The 18827-nt window shown below is 37.4% G+C and overlaps 1 protein-coding gene across 4 annotated transcripts; it reads right to left on the reverse strand.

Annotated features, from left to right (window-relative positions):
• Positions 1-331: 331 nt before the first annotated feature.
• On the reverse strand, positions 332-7249 carry LOC115219267 (zinc finger protein OZF-like). 4 transcript variants are annotated; one of them, XM_029789422.2, is made up of 2 exons: positions 7077-7249; positions 332-2265 (listed from the first exon to the last, which is right to left on the reverse strand). In XM_029789422.2, the coding sequence occupies exon 2, from the start codon at positions 1525-1527 to the stop codon at positions 478-480; it is 1050 nt and encodes a 349-aa protein (XP_029645282.1). In that variant the 5' UTR covers positions 1528-2265; positions 7077-7249; the 3' UTR covers positions 332-477. The 4 variants fall into 4 exon arrangements, with proteins under 4 accessions (XP_029645282.1, XP_029645283.1, XP_036364696.1 ...); XM_029789423.2 differs by lacking the exon at positions 7077-7249 and adding an exon at positions 6337-6659; XM_036508803.1 differs by lacking the exon at positions 7077-7249 and adding an exon at positions 4684-4702.
• Between the last annotated feature and the right edge of the window lie 11578 nt (positions 7250-18827).

Genomic DNA, 18827 nt, shown 5'->3' on the forward strand with positions numbered 1-18827 from the left:
ATAATTCTAAAATCCTAAGATTTTTGTTCATTGAAGACATTTAATAATACTTAAAAATATCCATAGTTGTTACCATATTTACCAAAGATAATACTCACTCCCCATAGTATGTTCAAATTTTAATAAATTCAGATTTCAGAGTTATCTCTCTTTTTCATCATAATAATTATCATTAATACTAAGGCTGATTTTCTTCATTACAGATATAATTTTAATTCACTAATATTTATTTTTTATTTTGGTTCCAACAATAAGTATGTCAGCTCTCAATTAATTACTTATTTCCACTGATTACATCCATAGTAAAGTTTTACAAACAGAATTGAAATAGTTGTGAATAAATGATTTTTTAATTAATACTGAAATCTATATTGATGAATAGCCAATAAAATGATACACTTAATAGTAATTAAGATGACACATTCAGGTCCTAAATTCCTAAAAACTGAGAATAACAATCATGAGAAACGAAGGAATTTATAGTTGATTAACACCACCAGATTCTGGTAGGTTGTACTGGAAAACTTGATCCTTGTTTGATGATGGATTCACTTCAGCCAAGTTTGGCATCATATGTGCTTTCTCATGACACTGTAGGATTGATTTTTGAGGGAAGACTTTTCCACAGACATTACATTCAAAGATTTTTTTGTTGCCATGTGTGCGTTTATGAGTCTTGAGATTGCCTTTCTGGGAGAAATTCTTCCCACATATATCACAGGAGAATGGTTTCTCACCTGTATGAGTTCTGATGTGACTGAGTAGGTTAATTCTTTGTGCAAACGCTTTGTCACATAAGGTGCAGACATATGGCTTGTGACATGCATGTGTGTGCTCATGGTTACGAAGGTGTGCACGCTGGCTGAATGCTTTTGAACAATGGGAACATTGAAATGGTCGCTCTCCAGAGTGTGTCCTTATATGGTTACTAAGATGATCCTTCTGGCTGAATGCTTTTGGACAGGTGGGACATTTAAAAGGCCGTTCCCCTGTATGGGTGCGCTCGTGTACTTTGAGATGAGCTTTTTGGCTAAAAGACTTAAGACAAACTGAACATGCGTAAGGGCGGTCACCTGTGTGTGTCCGCTCATGGCTGCGCAAATGTGCTTTCTGAGCAAACACTTTCTGGCAGTAGACACAACTATGATGCTGTTGCCGGTCACTATTTCCGGAAAATGCACTGTGTTCATGATTTTGAAGGTTTGCTCGCCGACTAAAGCTTTTGCGGCAAATTTCACACTTGTAAGGTTTGCTGCTGTGACTTGCGACCTTGGCAGAAGTTTGCGACTCTGGTGCATTTAAATGTTCACGGTTATTCCGACACTGGTAGCCACCCTTGACTGAATTGTTTAAATAATGAGGGCAAGTGGGTTCATGGTGATGGTGGTGATGGTGGTGGTGGTGGTGATGGTAGCGTGAGTGATTGTTATCTTCAGGTTGTTGAAATGGCTTGTTGTTGACGTCATATCTGTACTGGTTATCCACAGAAGATGAACTTGGATAAACAGGTTGCATGTGAAACATCATAATTATATGTATGCGAAGAGCTTTGTTTAAAACATAAGGAATATCTCATTCCATAGCAGTCATGGTGTTGCAAGCAAAACCAATTCTTTTTAAATTTTGTCAATTCTTAAATCATCACCTTAAACACCTACTGTTAATAATTCTTGACAATTCAAATACTTGGCTCTTAGAGGAAAGTTTGGACAAGCTGTAAGGATTCTTTATGCTTGATCATTGCATGCAAGCAGTTATGATATCTAGGGATCATTGAAAGAATTAATGACTTTTGAATAATTTATAAATATATATATATGTGCATATAAAATTTTTTACACTGATCATATTTGTCTTAAATACTGTAGAACCCCATGTACTATATGTAGTTTATCATAAAAACCAGTATTAAAATTAGAGGTGTATATAATACAATGTACTCATTAAAATACAGGTGTATATGAATATCTTGCTCAAATAATTTACAAGTAATCACAAGGTTTTTAAGACAATTTAGGTCCCGAAAATTAAGGTATGTACAATATACACAAACTTTATACTAAGTCAAATAAAGACTAGTAAATAATTTTTTCCTGCATATTTAGGTGTTACAGGATAAAAAGTCTGTTGTGTTGTGAGCTAGTTAGATCTGTTGAGTAGTCTTCATATAGTGTGTGACTTTGGCATCTCAACAAGATGTAGTCAGAAAAGCAAATAAGACTCTTCTAGTTTTCTGTTTCAGTTACCATTCCAATCTCCATACATCTGCAAAGACACAAAGAATTAATCCAACACAAGAAAGCATGAAAGGCAACAACACAAACAATATAAATTTGAAGAAGTAGTAGTAGTAGCAGTAGAAAAAGGAGAGCTCATAGTCATCTCTGATTGAGCAGACCTATGACCAACAATATACCAGCCATAATCAGAAACACTATATTGTCTAATGTGCTCTTCCTTTTTACAGGTAACAGGGAGTGATTTGAAATTTGGTTACTATTTCTAGCAGCTTGAACAACTGTGTAGATGCTCTCTCATTCTCTATAAAACCTAGTATAGTAGCAATAGTTTAGCCCTACATCAGGCCCTTTTGAAATAGTCTTATGACTGAAGATATTTCATCCTTGACCATTAGGTCTTTTATTTTCCAAGAAGCCTCTATGTAACTGCTTGATCTGCTAGAAACAGGCACCACAAAAATAAGATGTGAGATTTATATGGAAGGTAAAATGTAACTGTGGGACATTTATTCCTTTTTTTTAAAGAGTATTAGTGAATTGGATGAAGTAAAATAGCTAGAAAAGATGGCAATTGAAAGTAAGTCTTAGGAAGCCAGGAAGAAGGGACCATAACTACTGTATTTTGTCTGATGTCAGTCATTTGGTGGGGTGGGATCACAGTGAATTAAATTGACCTCAGAATTTAACCAGCACTTTTCTTTTAATGACTATAGAAGAATGGTAAGGTGGCAAGCAGTCAGAATTGTTAGCATGTCAAACGAAAATCCTTAGAAGCATTTCTTCCTGTTGTTTATGTTCTGAGTTCAAACCCTGCCAAGGTCAACTTTGCCTTTTATCCTTTTGGGGGTCGATAAAATAAAGGACCAGTCAAGTACTGGGGTTGATGTAGTTGACTTGACCTCTCTTCTTAAAATTGCTGGCCTTCAACCCTGCAATAGATTGATAGATAAATCTAGCTCTTATCCTCTCAGTTAACTTCGTTAGCAAGAGGAAGAAATTTAATGACTTGTATGGTTAAGAAGCTTGGTTTGCAGCTGCTTGGTTTTGGGTTCAATTTCACTGTGCAGTACCTTGGGCAGATATCTTCTACTACTATAGATGCAGGCTGACCAATGCCTTGTAAGTAGATTTGGTGGACAGAAACTGTGGAAGACTGTGCAAGTGTGTTTTTGTGTTTGTCTTCCACCACTGCTTGACAACTGGTGTTGGTTTGCTTATGTCCCCGTAGCTTAGCAGTTCAGCAAAAGAGACTGTTAGACTAAGAATCAGACTTAAAAATAACTACTGGGTGGAGTCAATTTGTTTGACCAAACTCTTCGAGATAGTGCTCCAGCATGGCTGCAGTCCTATGACTGAAACAAGTAAACAATAGATGATTAAGACAACCTTCTAACAGAGTGCAAAATTGATGTTAAAAATTTAAAAAGGAAAGTAGACACAACAAAAAATAAAAACATCAGTAGGTAGGTGACCAAAAATTTTTAAGCGTGAAAACAGGTGACAATACAGCAGCAAGTGTTCTAAGGTCATATTTTCCTTCTAACGCAGGGATTAGCTTTGCAGGGCCCCATGACAGACTTCTCTATTTTGCCCTGCGCTCTACATCCTTACCTAAATAATTCTACTTACTCGTTTCCTTCAGGTATATTTTCATTGATCTTCCCTTTCCTTCCACATGTTGAGGAAGTGAGATGTTTAAGTGCAGTCACAGCTCCTTGGTTAAGAAGTTTATTTCACAACCATGTGGCTATGGGTTCAATCTCACTGAGTAGCACCTAGGACAATTGCCGTCCTTCAACTGTAAACTTAGATTGCCCAGTATCTTGGAGAGCTCTAGGTATCTCCACCTGGGTAGCTCTAAGGCTTGGACATAATTGAAGGAGGGACACCCTGTTTATTAAGGAAATAAGCTTCTTAGATTCACGACAGCAGTTTTTGTTACCATATTTCTGTTGAAGTAATATGGTAGCAAATTACTTTGTTACCATATTATTGCCTTTGTTTCAATTAATTTTGAAAATATTTTGAAAATATTGAAGAATTTAATCAAATAAAACAGTCATTGTTAAGCTGGTATATGGAACATAAATTAAGATGAAATTTTGGTGGCAAGTTTTAACAGCAAGTTTGTGTTATAGAACCAAGGGCAGTTTCAGGTGTTTTGGTATCAAAAGAATTAAAGATATCAAGACCCAAATGATTAAATCAGCAGGGAAATTGTAATGGGGTGGTGATGGTGCTAGAGTTTAGCAGGTTGTTGTTCAGCACTAGGTCAATCCTGATGAAAGACCTAAGATTAAAGACATTCTAGTTTGGACCATCTTGTCTTTGTAGGGGTACCTAACACTACATTATGCAATGTGATCTTTTTTTTCTAAGACAAGATATAATGTGATTAGAGGGAGGTTTAATTGTTATTTCTAATGACTACAGACATGTTAACCTTGTTTGAGGTTTTGATGAAGATGCCTCATTAATTTAGCAATGCTGATGAAGTCAATGAAAATTAAGCTTATTCCTAAAAACTGGAAGAGGAGGAGGATAGGATGGGTTGTGTGTGTTGTTGGAAGGGAACTGATGAAATGAGAAGTGAAATGAAGAGAATATGAAAGTAGTGTGTGTATGTGTGGAGGAGGTTCAGGCGCGGACAACATTTGTAGTAAATGAAGAAAGAGGAATGGGAGGAGGAAGAGCAGATTTTCAATAATCAATTCAAAATTACACTACAACAAAATATTTAAAATTAGAATATTTAGAATGCATTCTTCCTTTTAGAACTTAATACCCTAGTCAATGGAGAGACACTATAAAAGACCGGAGGTAGTTAAGTAGATAGAATAGTGGGGTTGGACAGTACCAATGAGGATAACACTAATTGATTAGAGATATGGCGGAATATAGTGAGAGAGAGAGAGAGAGAGAGAGAACTACAGGAAAAGGGTATTTATAACAAGGAAGTTGGAAGGATACAGGGGAAAGTGTAAGAGAAATGAGGAAAAGGAGAATTTTTTAAACTTGTTCAACCCAACCATGGAACAAAAGTGTAGTGGTAGAGTATTAAATGAGATAAATTGGGTGTTCGTATTTCGGGGCTATTTTTTTATCATTATTGAGTAAAGTTTATAGAGCTGGATTCTGCGGAGCTGGCCATTAATGGCGAGATGTTACCTGTTTAATTTACCTGTATGTTCCATTGTACATCAACAAACGGAAGGGCGCTGGGGAAGGAGTGGGTTATTTTGGCAAAACAACAGCACCATAATAAAATGTTAAGTGGTAGGTAGGACAGTAGATTGAGTGGATCAAAGGTATTAAAACCGTCCAATTTTTTACGGAAGTATCTAAGATAACATTATGCGGAATGTCCATAGGATGTAAATGAATACAGATTTGGCTGCTATTTCTACGTGAGTGAGCAGACATGTTCGTTCAGGACAATAGTTATCAAGACATGATAGGGAAGAACATTCTTAGATGTTCCATGATTTTAGTTAACCATACAATACCTGATCTCCATCACGATTATTTGAAACGAAATATATAGAAAGTGGAATGGTAACCACTCCTAACAGAAATAGGCATCAAAAACTGCAAAGATGAACATAACAGGAAAACAAAGTGAAGACGGAATACTATTGTTCCTAAACCTAAGAAAAAAATCAGGCATAAACTTGACAATTATTGATTGAATAAAAAAATTTCCTCTCGGTTTATATTTTATCTTCTTAAATTATGTTGTGAATATCTTGTTCTGGCTGTAAACAAGCTAATTCAAAACTCGTCTTCAATCATGCATTGATGTTATTACTAAGTGAAGAACCCTTTTTCGGGTGAAATTATTCTTTTTTGTAATTACCGGACATTTATTTTTCAATATTACAGTAATTTGTAACTGGAATGTAAAATGAAGATAATATTGTCGTTTAGCTCCAAGTCAGCTCTGGTCAAACTGTCGACAATATAAGTTCAGCACCATTCGATCTGTGACGATCTTTCTACGAATATCTAAGACTAGGTTTTCCAAGGTGCCCCTTGTTTTTAAGACAGATAGGCTCTGATTCAAGAACTTGCTGCTATTTCTAACAGTGCAACTTACCATGCGAAGGTAAACCTCGGTTCCGAGGAGAAAGCGAGTGGAGTAGAATGTGTAATATTGGAGTAAACAGTTGAAAGTGGAATAGATTGAATTGTAACGACAAAGAATTGTGCTTCGCTCTATCTACTTGTATATCGGACGAGTGTTTTGGCGTGGACATGAAAGAAACACACGTGTGTATGTATAAGATTAGCGGCTCAGTTTATTTGTACGTCGGATATGTGGAAGGAAACAGTGATTATAGATGCATGGTGTTTCCCAGTCGACTTCCATTTTGAACAAGAGGGAGAAAAAACGAAATTGATGTTTCACTGAGTCGTTATACGGGACATGACGGGAAGGGAGACTGATACAACATTGGCTGTTCACTGTATATTAGTTATATCTGACATTAATGGTTGGAAAGAACAGTTGTGTGTATATATAAAGATTTATGATGTTTCGTTATCGACTTCAATCTGGAACAGAATAAAGGGAGAAAAAATATATAAAAATAACGTTTCCACTACATATATGGGACATGAAGGTGGGAGAATATGTACAAAACATTGATGTTTCACTGTAGACTTGTTAAGGGCGGGAAAGAATATATATAGGAAGTTAAGCAAGCACTAACACACACACGCACACTAGAAAATATTTGCTGATCCATTGTGGACTTGATATATCAGACATGAAGGGAGGGAGAATGTTTGATTATTTTTCAGTTGATCGAAAGTAAGAGATGATGATGGACTTACATTCCAGCCTCCACTTAACGAGAGAACTGTGAATCTGCTGCGGCCATAGGTTGCTTCCCTTTGTTAAACTACCATGGCCGACCTACTTTCCTCTATTCTCATTTGTGAGAAACACTTGAACAATGACTAGAATTTTTTTTATCCCAGTTACATTTCCAACTGAAATATTTTGTTTGATAGGTTACTCTGTGTGTGTGTGTGTATATATATATATAATAATAATAATAATAATAAAAATATATATAGTTAATTCACACACACACTGAATGTAATAAGAATATAATTTATATATTTCTTTCTCAAAATCTGCAAATAAAAGAAATATAAAAATGTTGGTAATAATCTCCATCCCTCCGCCTAAACAATTCCAAAACCTCCTTCCCTCCATAAGATTTTTTTATATCTTCCAATCATACATCTTTTTATTAATTTGTTTCTGGAAATTTATAATTATTTTTGGAAACCAAATATTTTTTTCATAAATGAACGACTTTTTATTATGATTATATAATAAATAGAATTTAGTTAAAGCATTTAAATAATCCATCAATGAATTTCTCTTCAAAAATAAAATGTATTCAAGTAGGGAGGGGAAAGACAAATATCATGCTCCGGTTTTTCTCGTTGTCATCGTCAATTTTCGTCAATAATTTTGTAATTTATTTTCATTTAACTAATACAAAATGGAGTTCGAAATTAACTTTCAAAATGAACTAAAAACTACTTTTGCAAAATAAAATTAATATTAAATGATATTAAATTTAGTAAAACTTGATTTGGATTCCTTTCTCTCTGCAGCCAAAATAAAAAAAAAGCCAACGTGATCGAGCTGTTTAGTCTATCGAGATCTTAGAACTTAGAAATAAAATACGCTTTAACATCGATTAGTTAATCCAGTTTTAATACAGTGTAGTGGTTAATTAATTTTATAATAAAAAGGCGAGATTAGCTTGTATAGTTTGGAATAGAATGAGACTTGCGGAGTAAAAAATAATTACGAATTAATATCATCTAATGCAAATTGTTCGCTTTTCTACCTGTGCCAAAAATATCGATTTCTTTCTTGGTTGGGTAACATACCGGTATAGGAAAGGTTATGGGTAATTGAATCAACCTTCGTTTAAGACAGGTATTCAAGTATAGGAATTGGCAGAATCGGTAGACCAACGGATAAATGCCAAATGGTATCTAACTACGGCCCTTTACGTTCTGAGTTCAAATCCTGCTGAGATTAAAGTTGCCCTTCATCCTTGCGAGGCCATAAAATACAACTACCATTCGAGTACTCGATTTAGTAATACTATAATGGAATTTAAATAGATGAAAAAAACCCACAAAGGGGCTTCCATGTGGTTGCTGGCTCTTTTAGAAATCACTGTTATTAGAAAAGTAGAGAAAGATGCACTGAATTTGAAAGGACAAGAAGGCCATAACGGTAACACTTTGGTCATAGGTTTGCTTTGTCAGAGATGAATAATTTTACTCACTCCTAGAGAGATGGAAGGTAAAAGTGTCAACTAGGATTGAACTTTGAATATAGAGTGAATTAAATGTTGGATGCCATTTAGGGTGGTTCCATATAAATGAATAAGCCAGAGGATTATGCCAAATTTCTGTGTCTGCTTTGGAATGATGGCATGGAAAGCAGACGTTAAACGACGACGATGATGATATTATTTGTTGTCATAGTATCACTCATGCTTTCATGAATCTGTTGATATAAAACCTTACATACTTTGAGAGCATAGGGTCATATTTGGTAGTATTGGTTTCCAGTTTTGGCAGAAGCAACTGTATGAAGCATTTGTCATAATTTATATTATTTGTTGTCATGGTATCACTCATGTTTTCATGAATCTGTTATAAAACCTTATATACTTTGAGAGCATAGGGTCAAATTTGGTAGTAATGGTTTCAAAAGTTTGGCAGAAGGATCTGTGTGGAGCATTTATCATAAATGATATTACTAGCAAATGTACCCATCTACAATGGAGGCATAAAATGAAGGAGGGATGCCTTAACAGCAGTATGTATTGAGAAATGTGTAAGTGGACTTGATAGATTACTGGATGATGTATAAGAGTAATCACATTATTGTTGGTGATACAGAATTCTGTTGCAGCTATATGATGTGTTCGTGATCGACATATGATGAAATAGGCTCTCAGCCTCTGTATCATGAATGGTTATATGGACCACTCCTAACGAAAGCCAGAGCTTCTTTCGACCACTACATAAAATGTATTAAGAAAAAAATGCTGTTTAGATATACTTTTATTTTAGTTGTTTACACTATTTTATGCTTGTTTATACTTTTATATATTCAAAGTTCACAAATTTCCATATTTAAATTATGAATCATATTCCTTTTGATAATATCAATATGATTACAAAAACCTCTTTGTAGATGATACATTCTGTTTGGTTGACACTAATTTTCAAATTACTGGAGTCTGTTGCTCTACTCATAAATGGGCCTGTGTAAACATCGGAGTGGGTAAAAATACACCTACATGATCTAAAGTCTGGCCCTGTGCTTTGTTTGCTGTGAATGCATGAGCAGAATCATTAGGGTTGCAAAAGCTCAAACTTACCTCTCACTGCTCTATGCAAATAATGTCTGGATGTTCTGGTACCATGGATTATTTTGATTGACAAAACTGAGATGTAAACTTCAGCCACTTTGATTAGCCATTTCGAATCCTGCTTGAGACAGACACACTTCAATAACCACACACATTTTTTCCATTTCATTTTCACTATTAACCAACCTTGCAACCCACTTTGTATCTAAGATGGGGCCACAAACTATACAATGAAAATCCAGAGTTACATGTGGTCAGGGAATTTTTGATAAAAATGTGAAGGCGGTTTATTAATTCAGAAATCAATATCTACAAAATAATCATACTTTCTGATCCTTTAATTCTAAAACCCTTCCTGATGACCGTCTTGGTAATCCCCCAAAATATTGTAACCATTGGTCCAACCATTTGGCCATGAGCAGAGAACAAAGAGATGGACATAACACCCATTATAGTAAGATAGCAAATCTGCCCATCTACTATGGGAAATAAAGGGAAAGTATCGCAAATCTAAACCTTCTAAATTCCTGAACTATACGAGGATGGGTGGAAATCCAGAGTTAATCCTCATCACTGGAATTTTAACAAAAAAAACAACAAAAAACAAATTAATACAAAACTCAATATCCACTAAATAATCATCCTTTTGCCCATTTTTTCTGCCAACAACCTTCTTGATTACCGTCTTTGTAATCCCGAAAAACATTGTGACCATTTAACCATGGAGAGGGAACAGACAAATGGACATAACTCCTATTATAGTAAGATTTGTTGTCATAGTATCACCTATATGCTTTCATGAATCTGTTATTATAAAACTTTAAACATTTTGAGAGCAAAGGGTCAAATATCTCATGCTATGTAGTTGTGGCTCTTCCCACAAAGGTGAATTTATTGGTAATATTGATTTCAAATTTTGGCCCGGGGCCAGCAATTTTGGGGGAGAGATAAGTCCAAGAGATCAACCCAAGTGCTTAACTTCTTATTTTATTGATCTTGAAAAGCACAGTCGACCTCATCAGAATTTAAACTTAGAACATAAAGACGAACGAACTGCTGCAAAGCAATTTGCACAGCATGCTAACAATTGTTGCTGCCTTAGTTTATTGGTACCCTAACCACTTGTTGAGGTTTTTTCCTTGTCAACAATGGAAACAGAGAAGATGTTGCTAATGAAGGTATTTGTGTAACTGCTTTACCTGCTACAAATAGCTTTCAAATCACACTCTATGGTCTGAAAATAATGCGAGACACACATTGAGCAAAGTAAGTTGTGACATACAAAAAAAGACAAAATGTTCAGGAGTGGAATATCTCTCATTATTGATCTACTGAAAGTGGCAGATTGGTAGAGTATCAGGGAAAAAAGAAAAAACAACTTTTGTAGCATTTGTTCCAGCTCATTTCATTCTGAGTTCAAATCCTACCAAGGTTAGCCAAATTTAAATTTGACTGATTGTTTGACTTACCTTCTTTTTTGTTTGAGTCATTGGACTGCAGCCATGTTCAGGCACTACCTTGAAGGGTTTAGTTGAAAAAATCAACCCCAGTACTTATTTTTAAACCTGATACTTGTTCTACTGGTCTCTCTGCCACATCATGAGGTTACAGTACTTACTGTACTTGTGGCAACATTCACCCTGGGTGGGTTGAGTTGGCTTCTTCTACTACCCTCGAGGTTACAGTGATGTAAATAAACTAACACCAGTTGTCAAGCAGTGGTAGGGGAAATACACACACATATACTTTTATATATGATGGGCTTCTTTTAGTTTTTGTCTATGAAACCCATCCAGAAGGCTTTGGATGGCCTAGGGCTATAGCAGAAAACACTTTCCAATGTGTGCCACACAGGATGAACCTGGAAATGTGATTAGGAAACAAACTCCTTATGACACAGCTATGTCTTACCATATATTAAGTCATTTTTTTTCTATAACCATTTTAACATCCATTTTCCGTGGAGGCATTGCTTATTTTAATCCAATATCATTTTATCTTTGAGATTCAACATCTTGAAATTTGATTTCATTATTTCCATGTATGCATTCCACAGCAATTCATTGTCCAGTACTAATTCACTTATGTTACAGGTTCAGACAAATGCAATATGTTCTACATACAGACACTGCTTGCGTTAAAACCTGTCTGAGACTCCGTATGTGTGTATCCAGTACACTCTATTTCACTCTTTCTCTAACTACCATCCACTATTTTCCCTCATCTAGACCATCTGTATTTGTTACCAACCACCTACTTTTGCTATGTCCACCTCTGCTATTGCCCATCACTCCCTTCCTGTTGCCATGCCAACAATGCTGTCTCTACTATCCTATTCTTCCTGCTTTCACTCACCCATTCTCACCTGCCACAGTGATCTAATCCTCAAACAGATGACCTAAGTGGAAATATGTCTTAATTTATTGAATGAGAGGTGTGTATAAAGCCCCATACAAAGGCCCCTCTAGTGTGATTAGTAAGCAGGCAGTAGTCTCAAAATGTCCATTAGTTATGTCTCACCAAAGACTATACAATCTCTTTAGCATGTTCGTGAAAAATACATCCAGTTCACATTGTGAAGTGGCTGACTTATCAACCTCTGGTGTTGGTGCTATGAGAAAATGTACTCAGTATACTCTATAAAAAGGTTAGTGATAGGAAGAGTATTCAGATATAAAAACCAAACCAAATGACATCAGTAACTTTCAATGAGGACTTGGATCCTGATGACCTGTCCAACCCATACAAGCATAGAAAGCAGACACATAATGTCTCAAATAAGCATCTATCCAACTCCTGCAGCATGGAAAAATGGATATAAAACAAATGACTGAATGAATACCCACGGATATGGGACTGTTTAATCCTATCACTGTCAAGCAGTCGTGGGGGTCAAACAGTACAAACACATATATGATGGGCTTCCTCAGTTTCCACCTACCACATTCACTTACAATGTGTTAATTGGCCTGGGGTGTACAAAAAGTCTCTCCGCAGTGATTTTTTTCTTCATCCAGACTCTCCAAGATGTATTTCAAAACGTGTAGAAAAGTCAACTTAAGTATTGAAAATGAAGGATGACACTTTCAACACATCTTATAAAGATTTTTAAAGTCTTGACAGCACCGGCCGAGCATGATCATTGCCAGGGATGCAGACTGACCCTCATGCCGGTGGCAGGTAAAAAGCACCATTTGAGCATGATCGTTACCAGCGTCGCCTTACTGGCACTTGTGCTGGTGGTACGTGAAAAACAATATTCAAGTGAGGGTGTTGCCAGTGCCACTGGATTGGCTCCTGTGCAGGTTACACATAAAAACATCATTTGAGCGTGGCCATTACCAGTACTGCCTGACTGGCCCTTGTGCCGGTGGCACATAAAAGCACCCACTACACTCTTGGAGTGGTTGGCATCAGGAAGGGCATCCAGTTGTAGAAACTCTGCCAGATCAGATTGGAGCCTGGTGCAGCCATCTGGCTCACCAGTCCCCAGTCAAACTATCCAACCCATGCCAACACGGAATGTGGACGTTAAACAATGATGATGATATTCTTTTGTAGTCCTATACGAGCTTATAAATATTTATTTTGCAATAAAATACTTACTGCGGAGAGACTTTTTGAACACCCTATAGAAGACACTTGTCCAAAGCGTTGTGCAGTAGGACTGAACTTGAAACCAAGTTACAGAATGAGCTTCTTAACTGCACAGCCGTTCCTTAATAACTTTTTTTTCTTGCATTGTACAGAATTGTCTTCTATATAAGCTGCTGACCAATATTGCTAGGGTCAGGCCACTTCTTTTACTGGATTCAGTTATTGGATTGTGGCCATGCTGGGACACTGCATTTGAGGATTTTTAGTTAATCATATCAACTCCAAAAGAGTTCAGTCTCACATTTATTTTTGTAGACCAACAATTATCAATTTGGTTCAGTTGCATTTTTGACACAATACCAGTTTTTAGGTTATTTTGTTCAATTGGGTTTTGTTTGGTCATGATGAAATATTACTTGGTAACAGGTGAGAGATGGCAACAAGAAGGCTATCAAATCATAGAATATCTGCCTCTTTAACTTCCATCCACTCCATAGGCGCAGGAGTGGCTGTGTGGTAAGTAGCTTGTTTACCAACCACATGGTTCCGGGTTCAGTCCCACTGCGTGGCACCTTGGGCAAGTGTCTTCTACTATAGCCTCGGGCCGACCAAAGCCTTGTGAGTGGATTTGGTAGACGGAAACTGAGAGAAGCCTGTCGTATATATGTATATATATATGCGTGTGTGTGTTTGTGTGTCTGACAACCGATGCTGGTGTGTTTATGTCCCCGTTACTTAGCGGTTCGGCAAAAGAGACCGATATAATAAGTACTGGGCTTACAAAAGAATAAGTTCCGGGGTCGAGTTGCTCGACTAAAGGCGGTGCTCCAGCATGGCCGCAGTCAAATGACTGAAACAAGTAAAAAAAAAAAAAAAAAAAAAATACAAGCATACAGAAGTAGACATTAAAATGACACATACTCAACAGGCTTTATGCACTCTTCCTATCGCCAAAATTCTTCTTTCAAAATATTGCTCAATCCAAGGTAATTGTAGAAAATGCTTAAGGAGACATCAAGTAATGGAATTAAAACCAGAACCATGTAGTTGCAAAGCAAACCTAACCACACAGTTACATACATATATACTACATTTACTGGGCCACTCAATTCAGCAATGGTGACCTAACACTATTTTCTCTCTTAATTTATTTCTTAACCCTTCAGCATTTAAACTGACCATAACTGGCCAGATCAGGTCCCTCACTTCTACCCTACAATGACATTCTAAAATTATACAGTCACATCATCAAAACATTTGTATTTACAAGACAATTCATGATGAATTCAAAATAATGTGAATAAATAGGCAGTACATTTGACAGAGTAAACTAAATACTAAAGGGTTAAATATATCTTATTGGTAAAACAAACATCAAAATGAAATTACAACTATGACAAATATATAAATTGATCAACAACATTGCTTTCTTCTTCAATTGTACATTATCAAATATGTTGTCTGCATTTTCTATTGGGTTACAAGACACACTGGCTGGCCATGCATTCTCTTACAGCAGCAGCATTTTTTTCCCCTCTATAAGATGCACCAAGTGTAAGCTATGGACACATAAGAGATGCAGCAATGTCAAAGGAAGGCTAACTAGGAAGATGGTTTTTGTATGTGGCAGATGCTCAGGAACAATAAACACTGAAAATGCTCTGAGACCAACTTCCGTCACTTTCCAGGGAGAAAAACTAGAAATAGTTGATAGTTTCCGTTACCTAGGTGACCAAGTCAGCAGCGGGGGCGGGTGTGCTGAAAGTGTAACTGCTAGAGTAAGAATAGCTTGGGCAAAGTTCAGAGAGCTCTTACCTCTACTGGTGACAAAAGGCCTCTCGCACAGAGTGAAAGGCAGACTGTATGATGCGTGTGTACGAACAGCCATGCTACATGGCAGTGAAACATGGGCCGTGACTGCTGAGGATATGCGTAAGCTCGCTAGAAATGAAGCCAGTATGCTCCGATGGATGTGTAATGCCGGTACTCACACTCGGCAGAGTGTAAGTACCTTGAGAGAAAAGCTGGACCTAAGAAGCATCAGTTGTGGTGTGCAAGAGAGACGTTTGCGCTGGTATGGTCATGTGGCGAGAATGGATGAAGATAGTTGTGTGAAAAAGTGCCACACCCTAGCGGTTGAGGGAACCTGTGGAAGAGGCAGACCCAGGAAAACCTGGGACGAGGTGGTGAAGCACGACCTTCGAACTTTAGGTCTCACTGAGGAAATGACTAGAGACCGAGACCTCTGGAAGTGTGCTGTGCGCGAGAAGACCCGGCAGGACAAGTGAGTCCATAACCCGTGGCCTTCTACATGGGATGGAGCCAGCCTACGTATGCATACCTTCCCTTCTTGGGACACAAAACTCTACTTGTGAAGACGTGATGAGGCAAGTGAGGATCAGAATCGAAATCGATCAATGGAAATTGCGGATGTGCTACCAGTGCCGGTGGCATGTCAAAACTCTGCTTGTGAAGACCCGTTGAGGCAAGTGACGATCAGAATCGAAATCGATCAATGGAAATTGCAGATGTGTTACCAGTGCCGGTGGCATGTAAGAGAACTTTCCGTTTCGCGACCGTTGCCAGCACCGCCCCGTTTCGTGTCCGTTGCCAGCCTCGCCTGGCCCTCGTGCTGGTGGCACATAAAAAGCACCATCCGTTCGTGGCCGTTTGCCAGCTCTGTCTGGCACCAGTGCGGGTGGCACGTAAAAAGCACCCACTACACTCACGGAGTGGTTGGCGTTAGGAAGGGCATCCAGCCGTAGAAACACTGCCAGATTTGACTGGGCCTGATGAAGCCTTCTGGCTTCACAGACCCCAGTAGAACCGTCCAACCCATGCTAGCACGGAAAACGGACGCTAAACGATGATGATGATGATGATGATGTTCCGGTGTCAATCTATAGCTATATTGTTCACTTTCTCCTCATCTGTCTTACTTTTCCCTATCACCCCTCTCCCTTCTTTGACGTCTGAAATTACACACAAACACCTAATTAAAGTCACAAACATGTTCACCCACTTAAAATTTCATACACACACTTTTAGCTATATTTGTTCTACCTGATCTAAGGAAGCATGGAGAAGTGGACATTAAACCAATGATGATGATATATAAATATATATGCAGGCATCATTGTGAACAATAAATGTTCTTTACCCTTGAACTATTTCAGACAATCAACCAACCTTCCTCTTACATTCCACACAAAAGAAAAGCCCATTACTAAACCTCAAAGGACACACTACCTACATCCAGATAGTCAACCACCGCCATACCTGGAAGAGAATCATTAAACAAGTAAAAGATAAGTTTGAACAGCACACAACCTGCCATCTCTCACCTACCAACAGGTAGAATCTCCTGGCCTCTTCTCACAAAAATCTCCACTAGCTTTGTGGACCTTAGATTAGCCTTTGGGTATGTGGGTATTTTGAAAATACATCATAGAGTGACGACCATGCCCTGCATAGTTGCAGGTTGCCCTCTAGCAAGGTATAGCACCCGTTCAGCCATATTACCAAGGATATGGTGAAGTCGTGGGACTGCAGCATGGCAGATTGTGAAGAGGTAGCAAGAGAGCTCAACTGAGCCAAAAGAATCCAAGAAGATCAACAGCTTTATGAAGAATAACCGCAACACATCTGCAAATGAAAAATTAACTGACTTAAGCTCTCAATTCAAATTCAAAATAATAGAACTGTTTGGCAACAGAGTTATGAGAATCCATGAAAGCAGTGACTCCAGACCTTAGCCAAAAAAAAAAAAAAAAAAAAAAAAAAAAAAAAAAAAATCCCACTGACTTGTGAGGAAGAGACAACTCAATACTGATACTTTACTTTTGTGACTCCAGATGAGAAGCAATACTGATCTTAGTGGGAAGAGCCATAACTAAATATCACAGGACATTTGCTCTCAAAGTATGTAAGATTTTATAAAACTCATGATAGCATGAATAAAAACTATGACCAAAATAACATCAGTTGGGTCTAATACTCAACACTGTCATTTGAAGCTGCAGGAAATCTCAACCCAGATGACTATGATAACCGCATGCTTAACTGAAAAAAGCTCCAACTCCAGGTTCTATGCCCTTGATCTCTTCCCCACCAGTCTCAGTATCACCAATCATTCTGATCTTCACTTCCATCACCCTTAAACGGTACACTCCAGAGTTATCTCCCATTAGATCCAAACTCTTCATTCTCCGTCTGTAGTTCATCTTAAAAACGGAGGTAGTATCTCCTATTTCAACCAAAATATGAAAGATAGGGGATTATTGCCCTTGTTTTTAACAACTCGGGTGATGATAATTGTAAATTACTTTCTTTATCACGTTGAATCTCCTTTTCTTCTCCTCAGAGTCCGCTGCAATAAAGATTGCCATATGGCCCTTACCAATAGATCGTTAAATTTGAGGACTTTATATGTAAAATTTTTGAATCAGAAATTTCCTGGTAGGCTGCAACTACTGCTGCATGTGCTGATAGTGTTCTTTCTGACTCTACCCACAAACTATTAAGTCTAGCACACCCCAAAGTTCAGTAATGTCTCCTACATACTTCCATTTAAACATCAACAACCTACTTGTTTCCAATGAACACTCTTATGTGGATATGATACATCACTCATTTACATTTCACACAAAAGTGTCATTTACACATCTCAAGAGATGTTTCATGAAGTTTGAGCTTGGGAACATCATTCAACAGGAAACATGACAACCTGATCTCTCTTTCAACAGCACATTCACTACACATTTCAAAGAAACAGATTCATATGTAAAACATTGCTTTAGTTATAGATAACTTAGACCATCAAAGTCACTACAAATGTGAGCCGATAAGATATTGTTACTGTAACTCTTTTATCTTTTACTTGTTTCAGTTAGTAGACTGTGGCAATGCTGGGGTACCACCTTGAAGGGTTTTTTTGTCGAATGAATCAACTCCAGAACTTTTTTTTAACCTGGTACTTATTCAATCGATCTCTTTCACCAAACTGCTATGTTACAGGGAATTAAACACACACACATATATACATATGTAATGGGCTTCTTTCAGTTTCTGTCCACCAAATCCACTCACAAGGCTTTGGTTAGCCCAAGACTATAATAGAAGACATTTGCATAAGGTGCCACACAGTGGGACTGAACCCAGAATCATGTGGTTGGGAAGTAAGCTTCTTACCACACAATCATGCCTATGAATGTGAACTGTATTATAAATACTAAGGCTGACTGCATGCAGTCACCAAATAGCTCAGGCCTGATCAACTGCTAACTTCCTATTGAGCACAATAACAATATTTGAGTAGTGCCAATGTCTAAGGAAGGGTACTGTTGATGTTATACACATAACATTTTAAAGTCAAAGATGGAGCCTCTCCATGGTCACCCAACCTGCAAGAAATACCAACCAAATCTTTTTCAAATAACAACCATCCTAAAAAAAAATACATTGGAGAATGAATTGTGTAGGTATGTGTAATTGTTAATATGTGTGTGTGTGCATATTACTTTGTGTATTGTTATGAACGAGATGAGAAATAAGAACAGATCACATTTTT

Source organism: Octopus sinensis, linkage group LG14 (genome assembly GCF_006345805.1).
Source record: "Octopus sinensis linkage group LG14, ASM634580v1, whole genome shotgun sequence".
NCBI lineage: Eukaryota > Metazoa > Mollusca > Cephalopoda > Octopoda > Octopodidae > Octopus > Octopus sinensis.